Source organism: Sminthopsis crassicaudata, chromosome 2 (assembly GCF_048593235.1).
Source record: "Sminthopsis crassicaudata isolate SCR6 chromosome 2, ASM4859323v1, whole genome shotgun sequence".
In the NCBI taxonomy this organism is placed as follows: domain Eukaryota; kingdom Metazoa; phylum Chordata; class Mammalia; order Dasyuromorphia; family Dasyuridae; genus Sminthopsis; species Sminthopsis crassicaudata.
Window position 1 is genome coordinate 642,644,745 of NC_133618.1, and position 18,577 is coordinate 642,663,321.

Sequence of the window (18,577 nt, forward strand, 5' to 3'; positions counted from 1 at the left end):
GGAGGAGAGTCAGTCTCCTGGCTGCATTTTGGGATTATTGAACTGGAACTAAAGCCAAAGCTCTCCAAGAAATCTCTTCCCAGAGAATAATCTACAATCTAGAGGTAACAGAATTTAACATTTTGGTGCCCAACCTGAGGCAAGGGCTTTTGCTTATCCTGACTTTGGCTGATTCTGAGCCCTTCAGAGCGAGCTAGCCCAACATGGCAATGACCTACACTGAGTTCTAAATGTCTTTTTCTTTTGTTGCTTCATTTTTGCTTAGGACCTGCTGCTGAACTACCTCCTGATTTAACTTCACCATGGGATTAAAAAAGCCTCCGGATGGTGGATGGGGCTGGGTGATTGTCGTGGCCTCCTTCTTCACTCAGTTTCTGTGCTATGGGTCCCCCCTGGCTGTTGGAGTCTTATACCTCCAGTGGCTGGATCTCTTCCGTGAAGGGAAAGGAAAGACTGCCTGGGTTGGATCCCTCGCTAATGGAGTCGGCTTGATTTTAAGTAAGTAACTCTACGGAAATGGTTGTTTTGTAAAGGGAAGGGAAGAATGTGGTTTTAAGTTGCTTTGGGGATCCCTGAGTTATAGTTGGAGGAGCTGATCTTCCCCTTGTGGGGCTCCCATTCTCTTCTCTGTAGAAAAAAGAGACTGGACACTTCATTTGTCACTTTGGGATTTAGGACCATCTTATAGAGCCATCCTTGCTCAAGTTATGGAGTGTGCGGGACAGAGCAAGATTTGGAAGCTGAAGGCTATTCTGCCATCCAGACTGTGCACTGCAGAGTAGGAGGTCTTTCTGTGCATCCTAGTGCTTGGACTAGGATAGGATGTGCTAACAACTGGTTACTTGCTCATAGTCAGTATTTTGGACACAGGACATTTAGCATTAATTAAGTACTCTGAGTCAGGTGTTGTGTGCATTGGGGATCTGGAGGCAAGAATAAAATGGTTCCTGCCCTTAAGTAGTTTCCATTCCACTGGATGACAACAGGATTCAGCCATATCAACATAAGTCAAATCACATTAACTAGAATAAAACAACAACTTGGTAAAGGCAACAGGATACCAAATTTAAGGCTAGAGGACCTGGGTCAAGTTCTTAATTCTGCTTAATTCTACTATCCATGTAGTAAGTCACATGACTCCACCTATGTGGGGCTCTGAAATTAAGGGGTTGCATGAGATGCTTATTCCCCACCCCTTCTCCTTCAAATGCATTTCTACAATTATCTAAGATACTCCTTGATTTTTTTTTTTTTTTTTTTTTGAGGCTGGGGTTAAGTGACTCACCCAGGGTCACACAGCTTGGAAGTCTTAAGTGTCTGAGACCAGATTTGAACTCGGGTCCTCCTGAATTCAGGGCTGGTGCTCTATCCACTGCACCACCTAGCTGCCCCACTCCTTGATTTTTTGACTAATAGATCTAATAATGTTGCCGAATCTTAATTTTTTAATGATCACTTTTATATGATAATTCCAACAATCCACCTTGTAATCCTAACAGAATCCTTTATTGAGTTTTGTCTTCCAAGATTAACCTCAGATGCTATATACTGATCCTTCATACTTCCTCCTAAGAAACAGACTCTTCCAAGTTTCTCACGTATCTTGATGATAAGAACTAAGTTTTATAGTGCCTTTACGTTTGCCAAGCACGTGGACTCATTTTAGCATTACAGCCACCGCAGGAAATAGGAAATTCATATATCATCGTCCCCATTTTACATAGAAAACTGAGGGTTAGAGGAGTGATGGAACTTGTCTTTAGTTACATAACTACCAAGAATCCAGAGACCATTCCGACTCTGGATCTAACACTCTAGCTACTCTGTTAAGATACTGTCTAGGAAGAAGTCATTTTTTGTCTGAAAAGGGACCCCCCCCCCCCAAGTCTACTTGGTTTACAAGTTATTGAACTTTTCCTGGGCATGACGTCTGAGCTGTTAGAACATCCCTCAGAGCCTCCCACCTATAAGCCTCCATCTATCCCTGACACTTGTCTATGTCGTCCATTAACAGAACCCTTCTAGAGTAGTTTGTCCAGTGGCCTAATGTTGTTCTCATGGGTCCTGGCTTGTCCATCAGATTGCTATCCTAAGGATTCATTGCAGTTTTGTAGGAAAAGCTGGAGGGGACTCTCATTAGATGTGTGGCTTTGGGAAAGCCTTTTATTTCCTCGGAACCTCCTCTTCCTCATCTATAAAATAAGGGATTTTGTGAGAGGACATTTCGGGTCTGGAGCCCATTGTGGCAGGGCAAAAGTCGCAGCAGAACCATCTGCTTCTTCTTCCTACTTTTCAAATCCGACCCACTTGACCCACTCCAACTTTCTCATCTGCTCCAGGAGAAAGAGAGAGATTCTCATCTGCTTTAGGTGCAAAAAGTGTGAGTTGTTAGGTTTTTTAGGTTGTATTGCAATACTTATGGCTGTCAAGCTTGCTGGGTTTTTTACTGTTTGTGATATAGTCTGAGTGTAAATGGACTTCAGAAGCAGAAATATAACCAAATGATTATAAGCAGGTCTTCTTCCATCACAGCAGACCCCCTATGTGCTGAGGTCTGCCAATCAATCACAAAAAGGCCAATTCACAGTCTTATGGGAAAGACTTCCGCTAGCGACAATTTACACTTCTGGGGCTTCCTTCCCCACTCTTCCACCCCCGAAACGAGTGTGGCAGATTGTAGTGTGAACATGGGTAGCCAGTTAAAAATCTGCTGGTGTTTGGCTAGGTATTTCTTTTGAGATGATCATTTTTACTTCTTTACAACATTTTTATCATTTTCAAAAAATGTTCCTTTGTTCTTCACCCTTTTTAATGTTTTCAGACTAGACCTTTGATTAGTCACTCAATCAGCAAACATTTATTAGGCACTTTCTATGTGCCAAGAAATGTGCTAAGTGCTGGTGAAGTATAGAAAGGCAAAAATAACATCCCTGCTTTCAGACAACTCCCATTAGAATGGGAAGACAGCATGTCAAAGCTAAGTACACACAAGATGTATTTACAAGTCAAAAGGAAGATAGTCTTGGATAGAAGAAACTAATATGGAAGTGGGACAAACTTCCTGTGGATCGTGAGATTTGATCTGAGTCTTGAAAAGGGAGTCAGGAGAGAAAAGTAAGAAGGGGGAGCCTTTCAAGAATGAGGGATAAATGTCTGGAGCAAAGATGGAGTCAGGAGATGGGCTCTCCTGTCTGAGGAACAGCAAACATCTCTGGATTATAAAGTATCAGGAGGGGGAGCAGAGTGTGAAGAGATTGGAAAGGTAGGAAGGGCCAGTGGTAAAAGGCTTTGAAAGTCAAACATGATTTTCCATCTGATCCTGGAGACAACAGGGAGCCTCTTGTGCGGTCAGAACTACTAATTAGGAACATCAATTTAGAGTCAGTGGATTCCAGTGGGGAGAGACTTTGAGATGGGAGACCCACTGCCATAAGAGAGCATGTGAGAGGGCTCCTTGGAAAGGTTCTGGGGCAAGATCCAACTGGAGGTGACCTGAGGTGGGTGGCTTATGATTTCATTAGTCTAGAGAACTTCTAGTGTGGAAACCCCCTCTGCCATACACATTGGCAACTAGTTTTAGAGTTGCTTGCAGCATTGAGTCATATGTATGGGCCAACAAATAAATGATATAATCGAATAGTGATTTCCTCATAATATAGCTGAACATGATCAGATTAGGTGATTTCTAAGGTCCCTTCAGGGAGGCGCCAATCCCACTGTCCTGTACCCAGATCAGATCACCTCTAGATCATATTACTCATGTTCCAAACTAGGTGCCTGACCCATTTTAGAGAAGCTTTTGATGAGCTGGACAATGCCAAGAAGATAAGCGGCTGTGATGGAAAAGGACCTGGGGGATAAACCAGGGGAGGATCAGTTTAAGGAAATGAAGCATTTAAATTAGAGAAGAAAAGACTTGGGGGAAGGACAGGGAGACATCATGATAAACTAACCAGCTTCAATTATGTGGAAGAGAGACTAAAATTGCTTTATTTGGTCCCTGAGGGGAGAACCAGAAATCATGTACAGAAGCTTTGGATGCTCAAATTTAGGCTGATAATATGAGCCATTTAAAATGTTGCTTTAGGGCATAATGAGGTCCCCTCATTTGAAGTCTTCAAGCAGCCTGGAAGGTCACTTTAAAGAGATGATGCTTTATTAGAATAGATTGCCTCTGAGGTCCTTCCTGTTAGGATTACTAGGTGAGAACTCAGGTTGTCTGGATAGTGACAAGGTGAGAATTCAGGTTGTCTGGACAATTACAAGGTGAGAACTCAGGTTGACTTGATAGAAGGAGCAAGCTCATTGGCTGAAGTGGTTCTTCCCAGAAGCCCTTGCATTATCCCATGCCCATTCTCTGGGAGGATAAAAGAGAGGACACCCAGAGATAGAAGAAGACTTTGCATTACATCAGGCTTGACGCAGCTCTCTGCAGGAAGGGAAGTCACTTCTCTGTTCCTTCTCCCTTAGCTTTAACCAATGCTTTTTCTAATCTTGTCATAGGCTTAGGCTGCTTCACAGGCAATTCTGTTTGTGTTTCTGCCTCTTTCCCTCTTTCTTCCTCCATCTCTGAAGGTGGGGTTGATGTGGGCCTGTCAATAATCTGTTCTCTAGGCAGGGTTGAAGCTTCTTCAAGAGAATCATACCACAATTCCTCATTTAAATCCTCTTGCTCTAGGGCAAGATCTTGATCTTTCCTTTTTTCCTCACACTTCCTCCTCTGTTCATTTTTAGAACTTTTCCTTCTCCTACAACTTGCTTGATAGTTTAAGGCTAATTGAACTATGTTGTAGATATAAAATACTTCTGCAGAAATTGAACGAGGCCCATTTTTTGCTTGAAATTCTTTCATTTCATATCCCACTAGCTTCCATTTATCTACATTTATCTTTTCTTCCTCTAAGAACCAAGGGGATGTGCGTCTTAATGCAGCCAAGAGTTTAGCAATCTGTACCCAGGTTACAAGTAAACTCTGCTCCTCAATTATCTTGATTATACTCTCTATAGTACCACTCCTGAATGGGGCTGGAGCTGAGGCTGCCGCTGGGGCTGGGGTTGAGTCGGCTGAGGTCCAGGGATTGAATTTAGCTAACATGTGCCCCATTTCAGCTATAAGAGATTCCTGGTTTAGCCCTTAACAAGTTAAGTTCCTTATTTATCTATTAGCACGCTCACTTAATCTTTAACAAAGTTTCCTCGTTACTCACGGTTCTGGGTCAGAGAGACTGAGATCTAGATCGGAAGCTTTTCCACTGGAATCAGGACCGTGTCTGTGTCTGTTCGGGCGCCAAATTGCGAAGGTCTGGTCTAGCTCCTCTTGTCAGAATAAGCAAAAGTCCTTGCCCCACGTGTGGACGCCAATTGGGTGTCCTCTCTTTTATCCTCCCAGAGAATGGGTGTGGGATAATGCAAGGGCTTCTGGGAAGAACCACTTCAGCCAATGAGCTTGCTCCTTCTATCAAGTCAACCTGAGTTCTCACCTTGTAATTGTCCAGACAACCTGAATTCTCATCTTGTCACTGTCCAGACAACCTGAGTTCTCACCTAGTAATCCTAACACTTCCAATCTTGAAATTTTAAGCTGTTGTGATCTCTAAGGCCCTTTCCAGCTCTCAGTGAACAAAAGAAATGGATGAACAAAAACAGCACTTATTAAGCCCTTATTTTGTGCCAAGAGCTGGAGTTGAAAACAGAAACAAAGTCAATCTTGTCCTCAAGGAGTTTATGGTCCAGTAATAGGGAAATAGCATCCTAAACCCAGTGAAATATTGGTAAGCTGTCTTTGGAAGTGCACTTTCCTGTTCATATTATTCAGAGGTTTATAGTTTTATGGTTTTCACATTTCTTAGAGGCCAGATGTATGTCTCCTTTAAAAGCCTGAGAATTCTAAGAATTTCCAAGACCTAAAGGTTCCTAGTTCATCATGAAGAACAAATGTTGCTTATACCCATTGAATTTATAAACCCTGACCTGAAATGATGGCGGAAACTTGAAGGTCTACAGATAAATTAGGGGGGCAGCTAGTAGATAGAGCACCAGCTCTGAATTCAGGAGGACCCGAGTTCAAATCTGGTCTCAGACACTTAACACTTCCTAGCTGTGTGACCCTGGGCAAGTCACTTAACCCCAGCCTCAGGAGAAAAAAAAAAAAAAGATAAATTAGGGCTCAAAAGTGAACATCTTTGCTGGATATTTGTCCCTGTTTGTGCTGGCAGCGCTGTAATGGTCTGCTCTTCAATTAGCAATCGTTTTTTCTTTGTGTGTGTCCCAGAAATAGGTGAAATCCAGTACTCTTCTGATGACTCATTTTGGGGGGAAGGAGCCTTGAATGCTACCCTCAATCTCTGACAGGTTCTGCTGAGATAGAAAAGGCTTTATATTTGGCCCAGGCAAAGGATGACTGTTTTTGTTCATGGAGAACCAGCCTGTAGAAGTGCAAGGGACCCATTTCCAACTTCTCTGCTGAAGGATGAAATCTTCAGTGCCATCAAACCACAAGAACTATTACTAGGGCAAAGCTAATCAGTCAAACCTGAGAGCCTAGAGCCTAGAGCTGAAGTGTTTAGTCACCTGTTGTATGCATCCTTCAGGGAGCAAAAGTTGCTCTGGGAGGAAATTGAAAGGTGCCCCAAATGGAGCCGGTCCTGGAACTTTTTGTTTCCTCTTAAATGTTCCTTCAGGCTGGGGAGGGGGAAATCGAATTTCTGCTGAACTGTTTGTTTCTGTTTTACTTTTAGGTCCCATATGTAGCCTCTGTGTTTCATCCTTCGGTGCAAGACCCGTCACGATTTTCAGTGGCTTCATGGTGGCGGGCGGCCTTATGATCAGCGCCTACGCCCCAAACATTTACTTTCTGTTTTTTTCCTACGGAGTTGTTGTTGGTAAGAAACCTTATAATTATCCAGGGGTTTTAACTGTGTACAAATAAAATGATATTTGTGTGTGTGTATCAAAATCTATTTTTAAAATATAATCATTTTTATATCATCTTAATTTCTAAACATATTCATCTTCTCTCTCCTGTTGTGGACCAGAAACAAGGTGCTAATGCCTATGTACTTAGTTCACACCTTTAAAGGAGTTCACACATTAGTTCACACATTCACACCTTTAGAGAGCATCTAGGAGCTAGGAGTCTCAACTAGGACTGACTTCAGGGAGATTCACAAGTCCACTCTCTCGGAGACAGAGTCAGATTCATTCCAACTTCCCCCTTTGTGCTGGCTGGAGGCTTTGGGAGGCCCAGAGGCTGAAGCTGGCAGAGACAAAGGACTATCAGTCAGCAAGAGCTCTCAGACCCAAAGAGACAGATAGGCCCCTATTAAAGCTAACCAGGCCCCAGGAAAACATTCAGGATTTTAAAGAACACAATAAAGATGTGGACTTTTTAACTCCTGGCTGCTTTTGGGGTGATTGAAACTGAACTGAAACTAAGACTGCCTCCAGAAGCTCCCCAAGAAACCTGTTCCCAGAGAACATTATATTATAGAGAAGAATGTCACACTCTCCCTTTATAGGGAACTGTCCATTATAAGAAAGAATGAGTCACAATAAAATAATAATCAATAGTAGCTGATCTCTAGGCTGCTAGGTAATTAAATGGAGAAATATTCCGACCTGAAGTAAGAAAGGCCCAAGTTCAAATCCTCCTCAGACATTTAACTTCTGTCTGCTTCAGTTTTCTCATCTGTAAAATGAGACTATTCATAACACCTGTATCCCACAGGGTTATGGTGAGGATTGAATTAGGTAATATTTGTAAAGCACTTAGAAGAGTGCCTAGCACATAGTAGGTGATATAGAAATGTTAGCTCTTATTAGGATTAAAAGCTATTTAAAACCAATTCATTCTAATTTAGAGTTGTGATCATCAAGTGAAATAATATTTGTAAAGCACTTCACACAGTGCCTGGCACATAGTAGGTGCTATAGAAATCTTAGCTATCATCCTCCTCATTCTCATCCTCTCCATCTATTTATATCTAAAGATGTTGTAGACATCAGTCAGTCCCAGTGTGAACATCAATATTTGCTAAGTGTTTTGAACACATTAAAGAAGTACCTAGAGGCTAGCTGCCATTTTTAGGATTATTATTGTTTCTTTTTAGATGAAAGCTTTTTATCTTATTTATTTATTTTTCCCCTGAGGCAATTGGGGTTAAGTGACTTGTCGGGGTCACACTGCTAGGAAGTGTTAAGTGGTTGAAGTCAGATTTGAATTTAGGGCTGGTGCTCTATCCACTGCACCACCCCGCTGCCCCAAAGCTTTTTATTTTCAAAATATATACATGGGTAATTTTCAACATTTACCCTTACAAAATCTAGTGTTCTAGTTTTTTTTTTTTTTCCTCCTCTAGATGGCAAATAATAGGATTGCTATTGTTGGAATGGAGGCAGTTATTTGTTTTTACTAGCTTGGTAGTCCCCTGGCCTAGAGACTGAGAATTTGCTCACCTGCCCACCTTGAGGAGAAATGTGGCGCAGGGTATACCCAAGCCTCCTGACATCCCGACCTACACCGAGGCTCCAAGGGCAGAGGGATTCCATTCCAGTCATGGGGGATCAGCCTCGGCAAAGGCACGGAGGCAGGAAATGGTGTCTGCCATCAGACAGGAAGGGGCAAGAGGGCCACTGTTCATTGGAGTCGCAAAGTGTAATTTCTGACCCGGTAAACCTGGGGTCAAAAACAATTTCTTCATGTCCCTTCTTTGCTCTGGAGCCAGATTCCACTCCCTCCTGTGATCTTTCCGCAGAATCCTTGAGGAGAAACGGTTTTCTAGCCCAGCCCTTCCCCTTTAATTATACTACCAGACAAAATCGGCCTCCTTTTTATTCCTCTCAGCAGAAGGGAAAGTTTTATTGGTCTTTCCTAGGACTGTCATAAAAGATGGTCCTCTGCTGGCTCTTGACCTGCAGTTACCTCAGAGCACTTCTCTGAGACTTCTGGTAAGCCAGCATTTGTGGGGAATCTTCTCCTAAAATGAGAACAAACCCTCTGGAGCTTTGCTGTATGCCGGCTGATCTTTGTATCATGGACCCCTTAGGGGAGCCTGTGGACCATTTCTCTTAAATACATAAAATAGAAGTCCGTAGCATGAGAGCTTTATGCTGAAATATAGACAGTGGCTTGCTGGTAAATGTTTAACAACCAGCTCTGGTAGAGAGCTATACATATGACAAAGTTTAATCGGTATTATTTGCCGTCTCTCTCTCTCTTTTTTTTTTTTTGGACAATGAATCAAACCTTGATTTGTGGCATTTGGCGATTTCTGAGGCATAAATATTCATACTAACAATTTAACGATTAGGATTTCTGGGTTTGTATTAACTTGACCTTAAAACACACAACTGTACATGTGTGTGCATGTATGTGTACAATATAGACAGCATAACATGTGTGTATGTGCATACACGCAGGGCGTGTGTACATACATGTAGAAACACACAAATGTCTATGTATGTTTGTGTGTATGTGTATGTACATATAAGTATATATACTATTCTTCCCCTCTTCAAGTTCAGGTTAAGAACCCTAATTTACCATGGAAAACATGGATATTTGGAGCCATACCTGCTAGCATAGAGTGGGCAAATTATCTGCTTCCAAGCCTGAGTTTCCTCATCATAAAATGGGGGGAGGGATGGAATAGATGTTCCCTATGGTCCCTTTTAGCACTATGTCTGTGATTATAAATCTAAACATGTGACTTATTCATGATTGTTTAAAAGTTTCCTGTCCATGATACCTTTATGATTCCCCTCCTAAAATCAATATCTTCTGTCTGGAAGAGACTAAACATGACGTGGAAATGGCGGTGTTACGTGCCAACTACTTTTTCTCTTTTCTAGTACCAAGGAAAGCCCTAGTTCTCTTGTTGTGGTGGAGGGAACCATTAAAATGGTTAATGATGGGGTTGGCAGCTGGTACAGTGCAAAGAGGGTCAGGTCTAGAACCAGAAAGACTTGTTTAAAAAATATTCTTACTATATGAGAGATCCTAGGTAAGTCATTTAGCTTCTCCCTGCCTCAGTTTCCTCCTCTGTAAATAACAATAACAGCTCTACAGGGTTCTTGTGAGGATCAAATAAGAGAATATTTATAAATTACTTAGCCCAGTGCCTGACAATAGTAAATGCTATATAAATGCTAACTATTATTATAAAATATATATATATACATATATATTCATAATCAGTTCAATCTAATGAATCCTTATTTAGTATCTGCTTTGTGTTATTTGCTAGTTTAAGTGCTTGGGATTCAAAGACACAAATCAAAGTGAGTCTTAGTCTCAAAGTCTCAAAGAGTCACCGAGGGAGATTCAAAAATGAATGGATAGGAAGGGGATAGACTTCTCAAAGGTGATGCTCCAAGAGTTGAGACTGGAAAGTAGCTAGGAATTCTAAGAAGAGGAGGTGAGAGGGAAGTATAGTCTAAAGCATAGTGAACAGGGAAATAGAAGGAGGCTGCCAAAGCATGGAGGCAGGAGATGGAATATCAAGTTTGGGGAATTCAGTGTTTGGCTGGAAGAGTCTAATTTTGGAAAGCTGCTTGGCAAATGGTGGCTAATAGATGCACCGCTCTACTCACATGTTGTGTTTTTGGTTCATGTCATGAGGAATAATTGAAAGAACTAGGATGTTCGTAACCCCGAGGATAACTGACCAGAGGAATGTACTGGCGGTCTTCAGGTGTTAAAGTATAATTTTCTGGAAGAGAAATTGGACTCAACCTCTTTAGTCCTAGAGAGCAGAACCAGGAGGGCAGATCACAGAGATAAACTTTCTAACACCTGTTAGCCCAAACTGAAATGCGCTGTCTCAGGATTTGTTGGCTTGCCCTTCATGAGAGGTCTTTAGGCAGAGGCTGGGTGCCCACTTGTTAAGTATATTTTAATAAGACTCACCTATGGGTTGAACTGGATCCCCTCTAACTCTCTAGACTCATAGAACAATCTCTAGACGGAAAATCTGGAGTCAGAATAAGAAAAGTTTTAAGGACCATATTGAGGACTCAAAGGCAATAGAAAGTCTGCCATTCCTTGAGTTGGAGCAGGGGACGGTGCATTCAGACCCATGCTTTAGGACTTGGATTTGGCACCTCTGTGGAGGATGAATTCAATGGAGGAGAAGGAAAACCAGCTGGGGTACCATTATGATAGATAAACATATGTTCAAAGAAAGATTGAGGATTGTCCAAGTTATAATTTGCTGAAGTAATTTCTTTCTTTCTTTCCCTTCCTTCCTTCTTTTCTTCCTAACTTTCTTTTTCTTTCTTTTTTCTGTTTCTTTTCTCTCTTTTTGCTCTCTCTTTTCTTTCTTCCTTTCTCTTTTTGTCTCTCTTTCTTTCTTCCTTTCTTTCTCTCTTTCTTTCTTTCCTTCTCTCTTTCTTTCTTTCCTTCTCTCTTTCTTTCTCTCTTCTCTCTCTCTCTCCTTTCTCTCTCTCCTTCCCTCCCTCCTCCTCCCTCTCTCCCTCCCTCCCTCTCTCTCTCTCTCTCCCTGTTTTAGCTCATGTTTTAGCAAGGAAAATAGAAGACTAGCTTCAAAAATAGGGATCAAGTCTGAAAGCCTGTCAGACTAAAATGAACTAGGAAAGCTCAGATTGTCTTGATCAGAGCAGATTTGGATTTAGACCAGACAGCTGAGGTTGATGGATAAAGCTTACTTCAAAAGGGCTGTGGTTCCACTGGAGAAGTGACTGACGCAGATCTTGGGGGCCCCACGCTATTGCTGAAGAGTTTATGAGCTGCTGTGGCCCAAAATAATCACCACCTGGTGGCTCCCCCAAGGCATGAGTGTCTCTCAGCTGATTCGTGGGGGTTAGACACAGCCTGTTGCTGGACCTGTCCTTGAAGTTTTTCCAGCTTATCAGAGTCTGCACTCTGGCTAGCGTAGGTTTTGATCCAAATCACCCCCACACCAGGATGAGCTCTGAGAGTTGGATTTTATTGGAATGCTTAACTGTTTTTCAATAAAACTAGGCAGAGATGAAGAATAAAGAATAAGAAGATAAATCAGTAGAAGTTAAGAGGGAGAAGTGACTGGTTTCTAAGCTATATGTATAGTCATCCCTACAAGGGTCTATTTTTCAATATTGAATAGGATGAATGAATTTCAAATTTGGAAGGGTCTTGGGAAGCCTTTTAGTCCAATCCAGATTTGAAAAGGCTTCCCTTTCACTTCCTAAAACAATCTAGCTGAAAAGCTATCACTTACTTCTACATAAAGATGTTCGATGACCTTCCAAGGTCCACTCTAGCTAGCTCTAATTGCTAGGAAGCTTTTCCTTATGTGAAATTCCTCTCCTTTTTTGCTCATGTTCCATCCCCTGAGAAACAGAACTAGCCTAATTTTTCTTCCCTTGAATGAGAGTTTATCAGATGTCGGTCGAGTGATCCCATAACCTCCCGAATCTGCTCTTCTCCAGCCTAGATGCCCCTAATTGCTTCACTTTATCTTCATGTGGTGTGAGCCTGAGGTCTTCTCATCTGCTCATTCTCCTTGAATTACTTTACAAGTGGTCAAAGTCCTTTCCATAACAAGCTATCTAAGCCACACACAAACTCTTGGTGTGAACATAGGTAAACACAGGAAGAAGAAATTCAGCTCTCACTGCTTGGAGAAGGTCAAGAAAATAGGATGATGGGTCTGTTGGTCTTACGAGGGAGAAGCAACTAGGATTGCCTCTTTTATCAGAGAAAGCAAGGTTGTATTGCTCAATGGAAGTAAATGATCACTTTGTGCTAGTCATAGTGCTCTGCGGCAGGCAGAGAGAAGCAGAAAAAGACCCTCAAGGATTTTACATTTTAGTGGTGGAGACAAATATGAAAGTAACTAGAAATATATGAGAGAGGTACAGTCCATTGGGAGGTAATTTCAGCAGAGATGGCATTAGCAACTGGTGGGAGGAGTGGAAAAAGCTTCAGCTTGAAGGAAGCCGGGATAATAAAAGGTAGAGTGAGAAGAAAGGGCATTCTAGGTATTGGAGTCAGCCAGCACAAAGGCAAGAAGATTATAGATGAAATATCATGTGAGAGGAACAGCCAGCCAGTCCCCAGTGTGGCCAGATCAGGGGAAGTGGAAATGATAGAAAGATACAGGGAGATCACCAGGAAGGCTTGGTGAAGGGGAAACTTCGATGTAACCATTAAGATTAAACCTTCTGCTAACCAGGAGAAGGAAATACACAGTAAAAGTAATAATGTGGTTTGAAAAATTGTGAATGATTTAGTTATTCTCAGTAATAAAATAATCCAAGACAATCTCAAAGGACTCATTGAAGCATACTATTCACCTTCAGAGAGACAACTGATATTGCTTGAATACAGACTGACGTGTGCTATTTTTCTGTCTTTCTCTGTCCCTCTGTCTCTGTCTCTCCATTCTTTTTTTATAATTTGAGTCTTTTTTATACAAAAGATTAATGGGGAAATGCTTTACATTATTACACATATATAATCCATATTGGGATGTTTACTATCTCAGGGAGGGGGTAAGGAGAAACAGAGAGAAGGAGTTTGGGACTCAAAATTTAAAATAAAATGCTAGAAATTATTTAAATATTTAATTGTGGAAAAATGTTATTTAAAAAAAGATTAAACCCTCTGCTAATGAGATTCAAGGCAGACATGAAGTAATCTATGATCTAGAAAACTTTGTTAAAAGTTTGGCCAAGTTTCTAATCACTCATGGCCCGTGGGATTGATTCGTGCTGTGACATGAAATCCTGTGGTCTTTCTTACACATATGATATCTTTTCTGTTTTAGGCCTTGGGTGTGGTTTATTATACACTGCAGCAGTGACCATCACATGCCAGTATTTTGATAAGCGTCGAGGTCTTGCACTTGGCCTGGTTTCAACAGGTAAGTTTTCTAACTGTAGGAGATGCACAGCCTTTAAAACATGTCCAGAAAATAAGATTCACAATGAAATGTATTTGAGTCATCTTTCCCCAGTGATGGAAATACAAATACTTAATATTCTCTATTATTTACCTGAGAGGAACTTTTAGTCACCTTAGTATATGGGAGTGGTCCCATATCTAGTCAACTAACACTTAAGATGGAACCACCATCTCATTAAATATTGGTATATATTTTGTCTCCCTCTAATTAGGAAGTAAAGTCCTGGAGTAGAGAGTGTCTCATTTCTTGTTTCTACTTCCAGGGCTTGACACCTCAGAAGTCTTAAGGGTTTATTCATTCATTCACGTTTGTTCTTTTATTCATTTTCTGTCCATAAGGATACATGGGAATAAGTATTCTGGTTGAAGCTTTTCATGGTATTCCTTGCATTTATACCCTTGTTTTCAACATCCTGTAGGCTGATTATACTTATAGTGCATCTCTTCACTGTTCTTTGGCAGTGAATATCTGTGAAATTGTAAGACAATAGAGCCACATCTCACTGCTCTCAGTTTAGAAAGTCTTGGAAGTCTTGTAGCAAATTTAATGGAAAAGAGGCAGCATGGAGAGGGGATGGAAAGATGGCCTTAGATAAAATAAAAAATAAAAGCTGACTACAAAAAGTAAAAGCTGAGTACAAGCTCCTAACACTTAGCTATCGTGTCACCCTGGGCAAGCACTGTCACCACTTAGTGTCCCTTCTCTTTAACTATAAAATGGGGACAATTATTGCATTAAATGAGATAATGGACATCATATGTCATGTATCTGTTAGCTATGATTATTTCTCTTAGGATGTAAGGCCTTTTGGACACTAGAATCCAAAGACCAACTTTTTTCCCCCATGATAGTCAGCAAAATGCTTTATCATGCATTGTTTTTCAAGTCTTACATACATACTAAATGCTAGCGTTGTTGTTATTGATACTGTCATCTCCAGGAAAATGTATGTTTCTTGAAGGCAGGGATGAATTTACCTTTGGTTTTGTATTCCCACAATCTTGCAAAAGGCCTGTCTTTTTAGAATGCGAGCTTTTGGGATGTCAATTGAGTGAATGAATGAATCTGATCTGAATTACTCTCCTTCCCTAGGGCATAGACTCCTTCTCCAGTGTACTTCTGTCCATGACCTCTTATAAAGTCCCCACAGGGAATCCCCCTAATATTCTCAGGATAGATAAGAGATTTGCTATTGAGATTAAGATTTACTCTGTGATTGAGAGTTGCTCTATGGTTTTTTTGTTTGTTTGTTTTGTTTTTAACATACTGGTCATCTGGTGATGCTTATGGACTCCTTTTCAAAGCAATATTTTATCTTATTTTGTTTTTTTTGTTGTTGTTGTTTGGGGGGATTTAGGGAAGCATTTGGGCTTAAGTGACTTGTCCAGGATCACAGTTAGTAATATCTCAGGCCAGATTTGAACTAAGATCCTTCTGATTTTAAGGTAGGTGCTCTAGCCACAGAATGATATTTTAATGCAAAAAGTAAAATTGATAGGATTACAAAGTCAACTAATTAAACTGAAACAAAGATATCAAAGTAGTATTAAAAAAAAACAAATTCGTGGGCCCCAGGTTAAGAACTCCTGCTCTAGAGCTCTGGACATCGTGGAGATGTTCTTAGAGCATGTGGGCTGCCAGTCTGGCACCTCCTCTATGCCAGCTGGCAGACCCATTTCCCTATATTTTTGGATGATGTCTAGAGAGGGTAGAAGTGCTTAGTAGATATATTTTTAATTTTTTTCATCTCCCCAGCCTTGCAACTTTGTATAGATTGTATATAATTTGGCAGATAAACACATCTGGTAAATTCTAGGAATGATGATTGTTTTTCTCCACATGAGGTTGGAAACCTAAATCTCCAGAGTCCTCTGGGATGCCTAATGGTTCAGGTACCAGGGGGCAGCCAGGTGGTGCAGTGGATAGAGCACCAGCCTTGAATTCAGGAGGATCTGAATTCAAATCTGGTCTCAGACATTTAACACTTTCTAGCTGTGTGACCCTGGGCAAGTCACTTAACCCCAGCCTCAGGAAAAAAAAAAAAATAACAAATGGTTCAAGGTACCAAGATCAGAGAGTTACAGTAGAATGGTTATATGCATTAAATGGGAAAACTGCTAATGGACTATTAAAAGTACAGAAGGTCCGGTGGGCTTTTGGAATATTTCCATGTGTTGTTGGATTTGTTTCCTTAAGAAGATATGATCATGTCTCAATTATGCCCAGGTCAAAGCATATTGGGAATGTTCTGTTCTGGGCACGATTTTGTAGAGAGGGCATTGATAAGCTGGGGGGAGAGGGCAACCAGAAAAGTGGAGGGTCTTGAGTTCATGCCACAGAATCAGTTGAAGAAATGTATTTAGCCTCTCAAAGTGAAAACTTAGGATGCCATGATGGCTGACTGCAGGAATTGGAAAGACTGTTATATGTGGCCCCAAAGGAGAGAATTAAGAATAATGAGCAGAAAATTAGGATTGATGTAAGGAATGAAGTGTTCTGTTGGGCTTCATTGAAAAGTTATAGGGGGGTTTCTAATCATTGGATGTCTTCATATGATGGCTGGCTTCTACCCAAAAACTCTCTCCCCATTGCACCTTGTCAGTTCCTGCCCTCAAAAAGCTAACATCCTACTGATCCCCATTTCTTTTTTAGCTCTTTGTTTTCTTTTAGTATATGACTCAAGTAAGCACGACTTAAAAAGGGCGATCTAGAATTCCAAAGGGGCATATCTTTATGCACACACCGCCTGCTCACCATCCACTTGGTCTAGTCCTGGGCATCTGGGACTGACAGATAGATGGAGAATTCTTGGTGAAGAATATGCTCCAGATATCAAAGGCCTCTTCTATCACTTTGTACTTTTGTCTCTTTTGGTGTAAACTACTTTAATGGATGATTGTTTTTGTAAAAACAAAAAACATGTTTTCATAAGAGTAGATTATTTTCTCCTTCTTGTTCCATGAGGGTATTTTTCAGTGCAATTCAAATATTTAAAACATTATTTTTCCTATTCAAGTGAGACCTAAAAGGATTAAGGCTAGCGTGACTTAATTGGACTTGGGTATTAAAAGCCCTGGTTTGGAGTTCTAGGACTGCCGCCAAATGGTTATATCACTGTGGGCAAATGACTTCCTTCTCAGAGCCTCAATTTTCTCCTCCACCGAGTGAGGAGATGGAATCTCCAAACTCCCTTTAAACTCTGATATTCTGGACCATACTGTGTATTTATGGTTTGAGAGCACCTGCTCATTAGAGTATTGTGGATTGATGTTGACCCAACAATGAGGAGTGTCCTCCCAGGAGAGGGCACAAGGTTCCCTTGCCCGCCATATTTTCTTCTCTCAGTAGAGTTACAGTGCCCATCACTTTGAGATCTCAGATCAGGGAGTAAAGGAAGGGAAGCCCCCTTTAGATCAAAGTGAACACGCAGGGCTCTTTGGATGCTCTCCAGAAAAAATTACATTGGAAACAAGCAGAGAACAATCCATTAATCACCTATAATGAGGCACAGTGAAATATCTCCTTATTTAGCACGTAGTCTCAGGATGTGGCTTCAATTAATTTATGAGACGTATTTGCAAGTGATTTCTCTGTTTCCCTTTATATTCTTGCTTCTTATTATTGTTACCTTATTATATACTTTTTACATACTTCCTAAACTCATCTTATTCCCTTATTACATCCTTCCTTATCACCTTATTACATACTTCTTACATACTTACTAAAGTCACCTTGTTACACACTTCTTTATACCTTAATTACATACTTACTAAACTTACTAAAGTAACCGGATGAGGAAGGGGAGTGGTCAGAGGGACAAAAACAAGATTCAATTTCATTATAGTGGATGTTGAGGAATCTTAGTGAGATGAGAGATCAGAAGCGGAAAAAGGAATTTAAATTTTACTTACTTATCTACTTGCTAATGCTAATAGTCATTACCTAATAGAATGTATGTTACGTGAGGGAGGGAATTATTTCTTTTTTTGCCTTTTCATCCCCAGCCTACTGGGGTTATTTGATGATTACTTATTGAATGAATGCATGAATGTACATTTCTTCCTATTAAAAAATCTCTGCGATAATTTGGAAAAATGAATACAAGGGATAATATTATAAAAAAATATATATATATATAATTTAAAAAAAAAGTGAAACAAATAAATCTTCCTGACTTCAAAAAAAAAAAAAAATCTCTGCATTGAGAATTTCCTATAAAATGGTACCAAGCTTGAAAATGTGACCCGAGAAACCAAAGCTTAACCTTGAGCTTCTCTCTTAGCATGAATCATTATGATAAAGACTGAGTGGTGCTTTTTTTTCCTTTCCAGGATCCAGTGTTGGGCTTTTTATATATGCTGCACTTCAGCTCGAACTGCTCGAACTATACGGATTAGATGGATGTCTGCTCATTGTGGGCGCCTTGGCACTAAATATATTACCCTGTGGCACTTTGATGAGACCCCTGAACTTCTCTAACCCCTCTCCGCCAGAAAAAGAACCCGCCCAATATTCTATATGCATCGAGAAAGAAAAGTCCCTGGAGGAGAACATTAGCATTCTGGAAAAAGGCTACAGTGAAGAAAAATTTGTGAGACCTTTGACCATGAGTGCTTCCAAACAGGAGACCCCATTGCCTGAGAAGGAGTCAGCCACAGTGCAATCAAAAGAAA

The 18,577-nt window shown here is 40.7% G+C and overlaps 1 protein-coding gene across 1 annotated transcript in view; it reads left to right on the forward strand.

The window, feature by feature from the left end:
• The first annotated feature begins 263 nt into the window (after positions 1–263).
• Positions 264–18,577, forward strand: part of LOC141553015 (monocarboxylate transporter 9-like) — a 19,317-nt gene continuing 1,003 nt past the window's right edge. Inside the window, exons 1-4 of the mRNA XM_074284879.1 lie at positions 264–498; positions 6,738–6,881; positions 13,767–13,862; positions 18,236–18,577. Coding sequence (XP_074140980.1) covers positions 303–498; positions 6,738–6,881; positions 13,767–13,862; positions 18,236–18,577 — 778 coding nt within the window. The 5' untranslated portion in view covers positions 264–302. The remainder of the gene's footprint in view (positions 499–6,737; positions 6,882–13,766; positions 13,863–18,235) is intronic.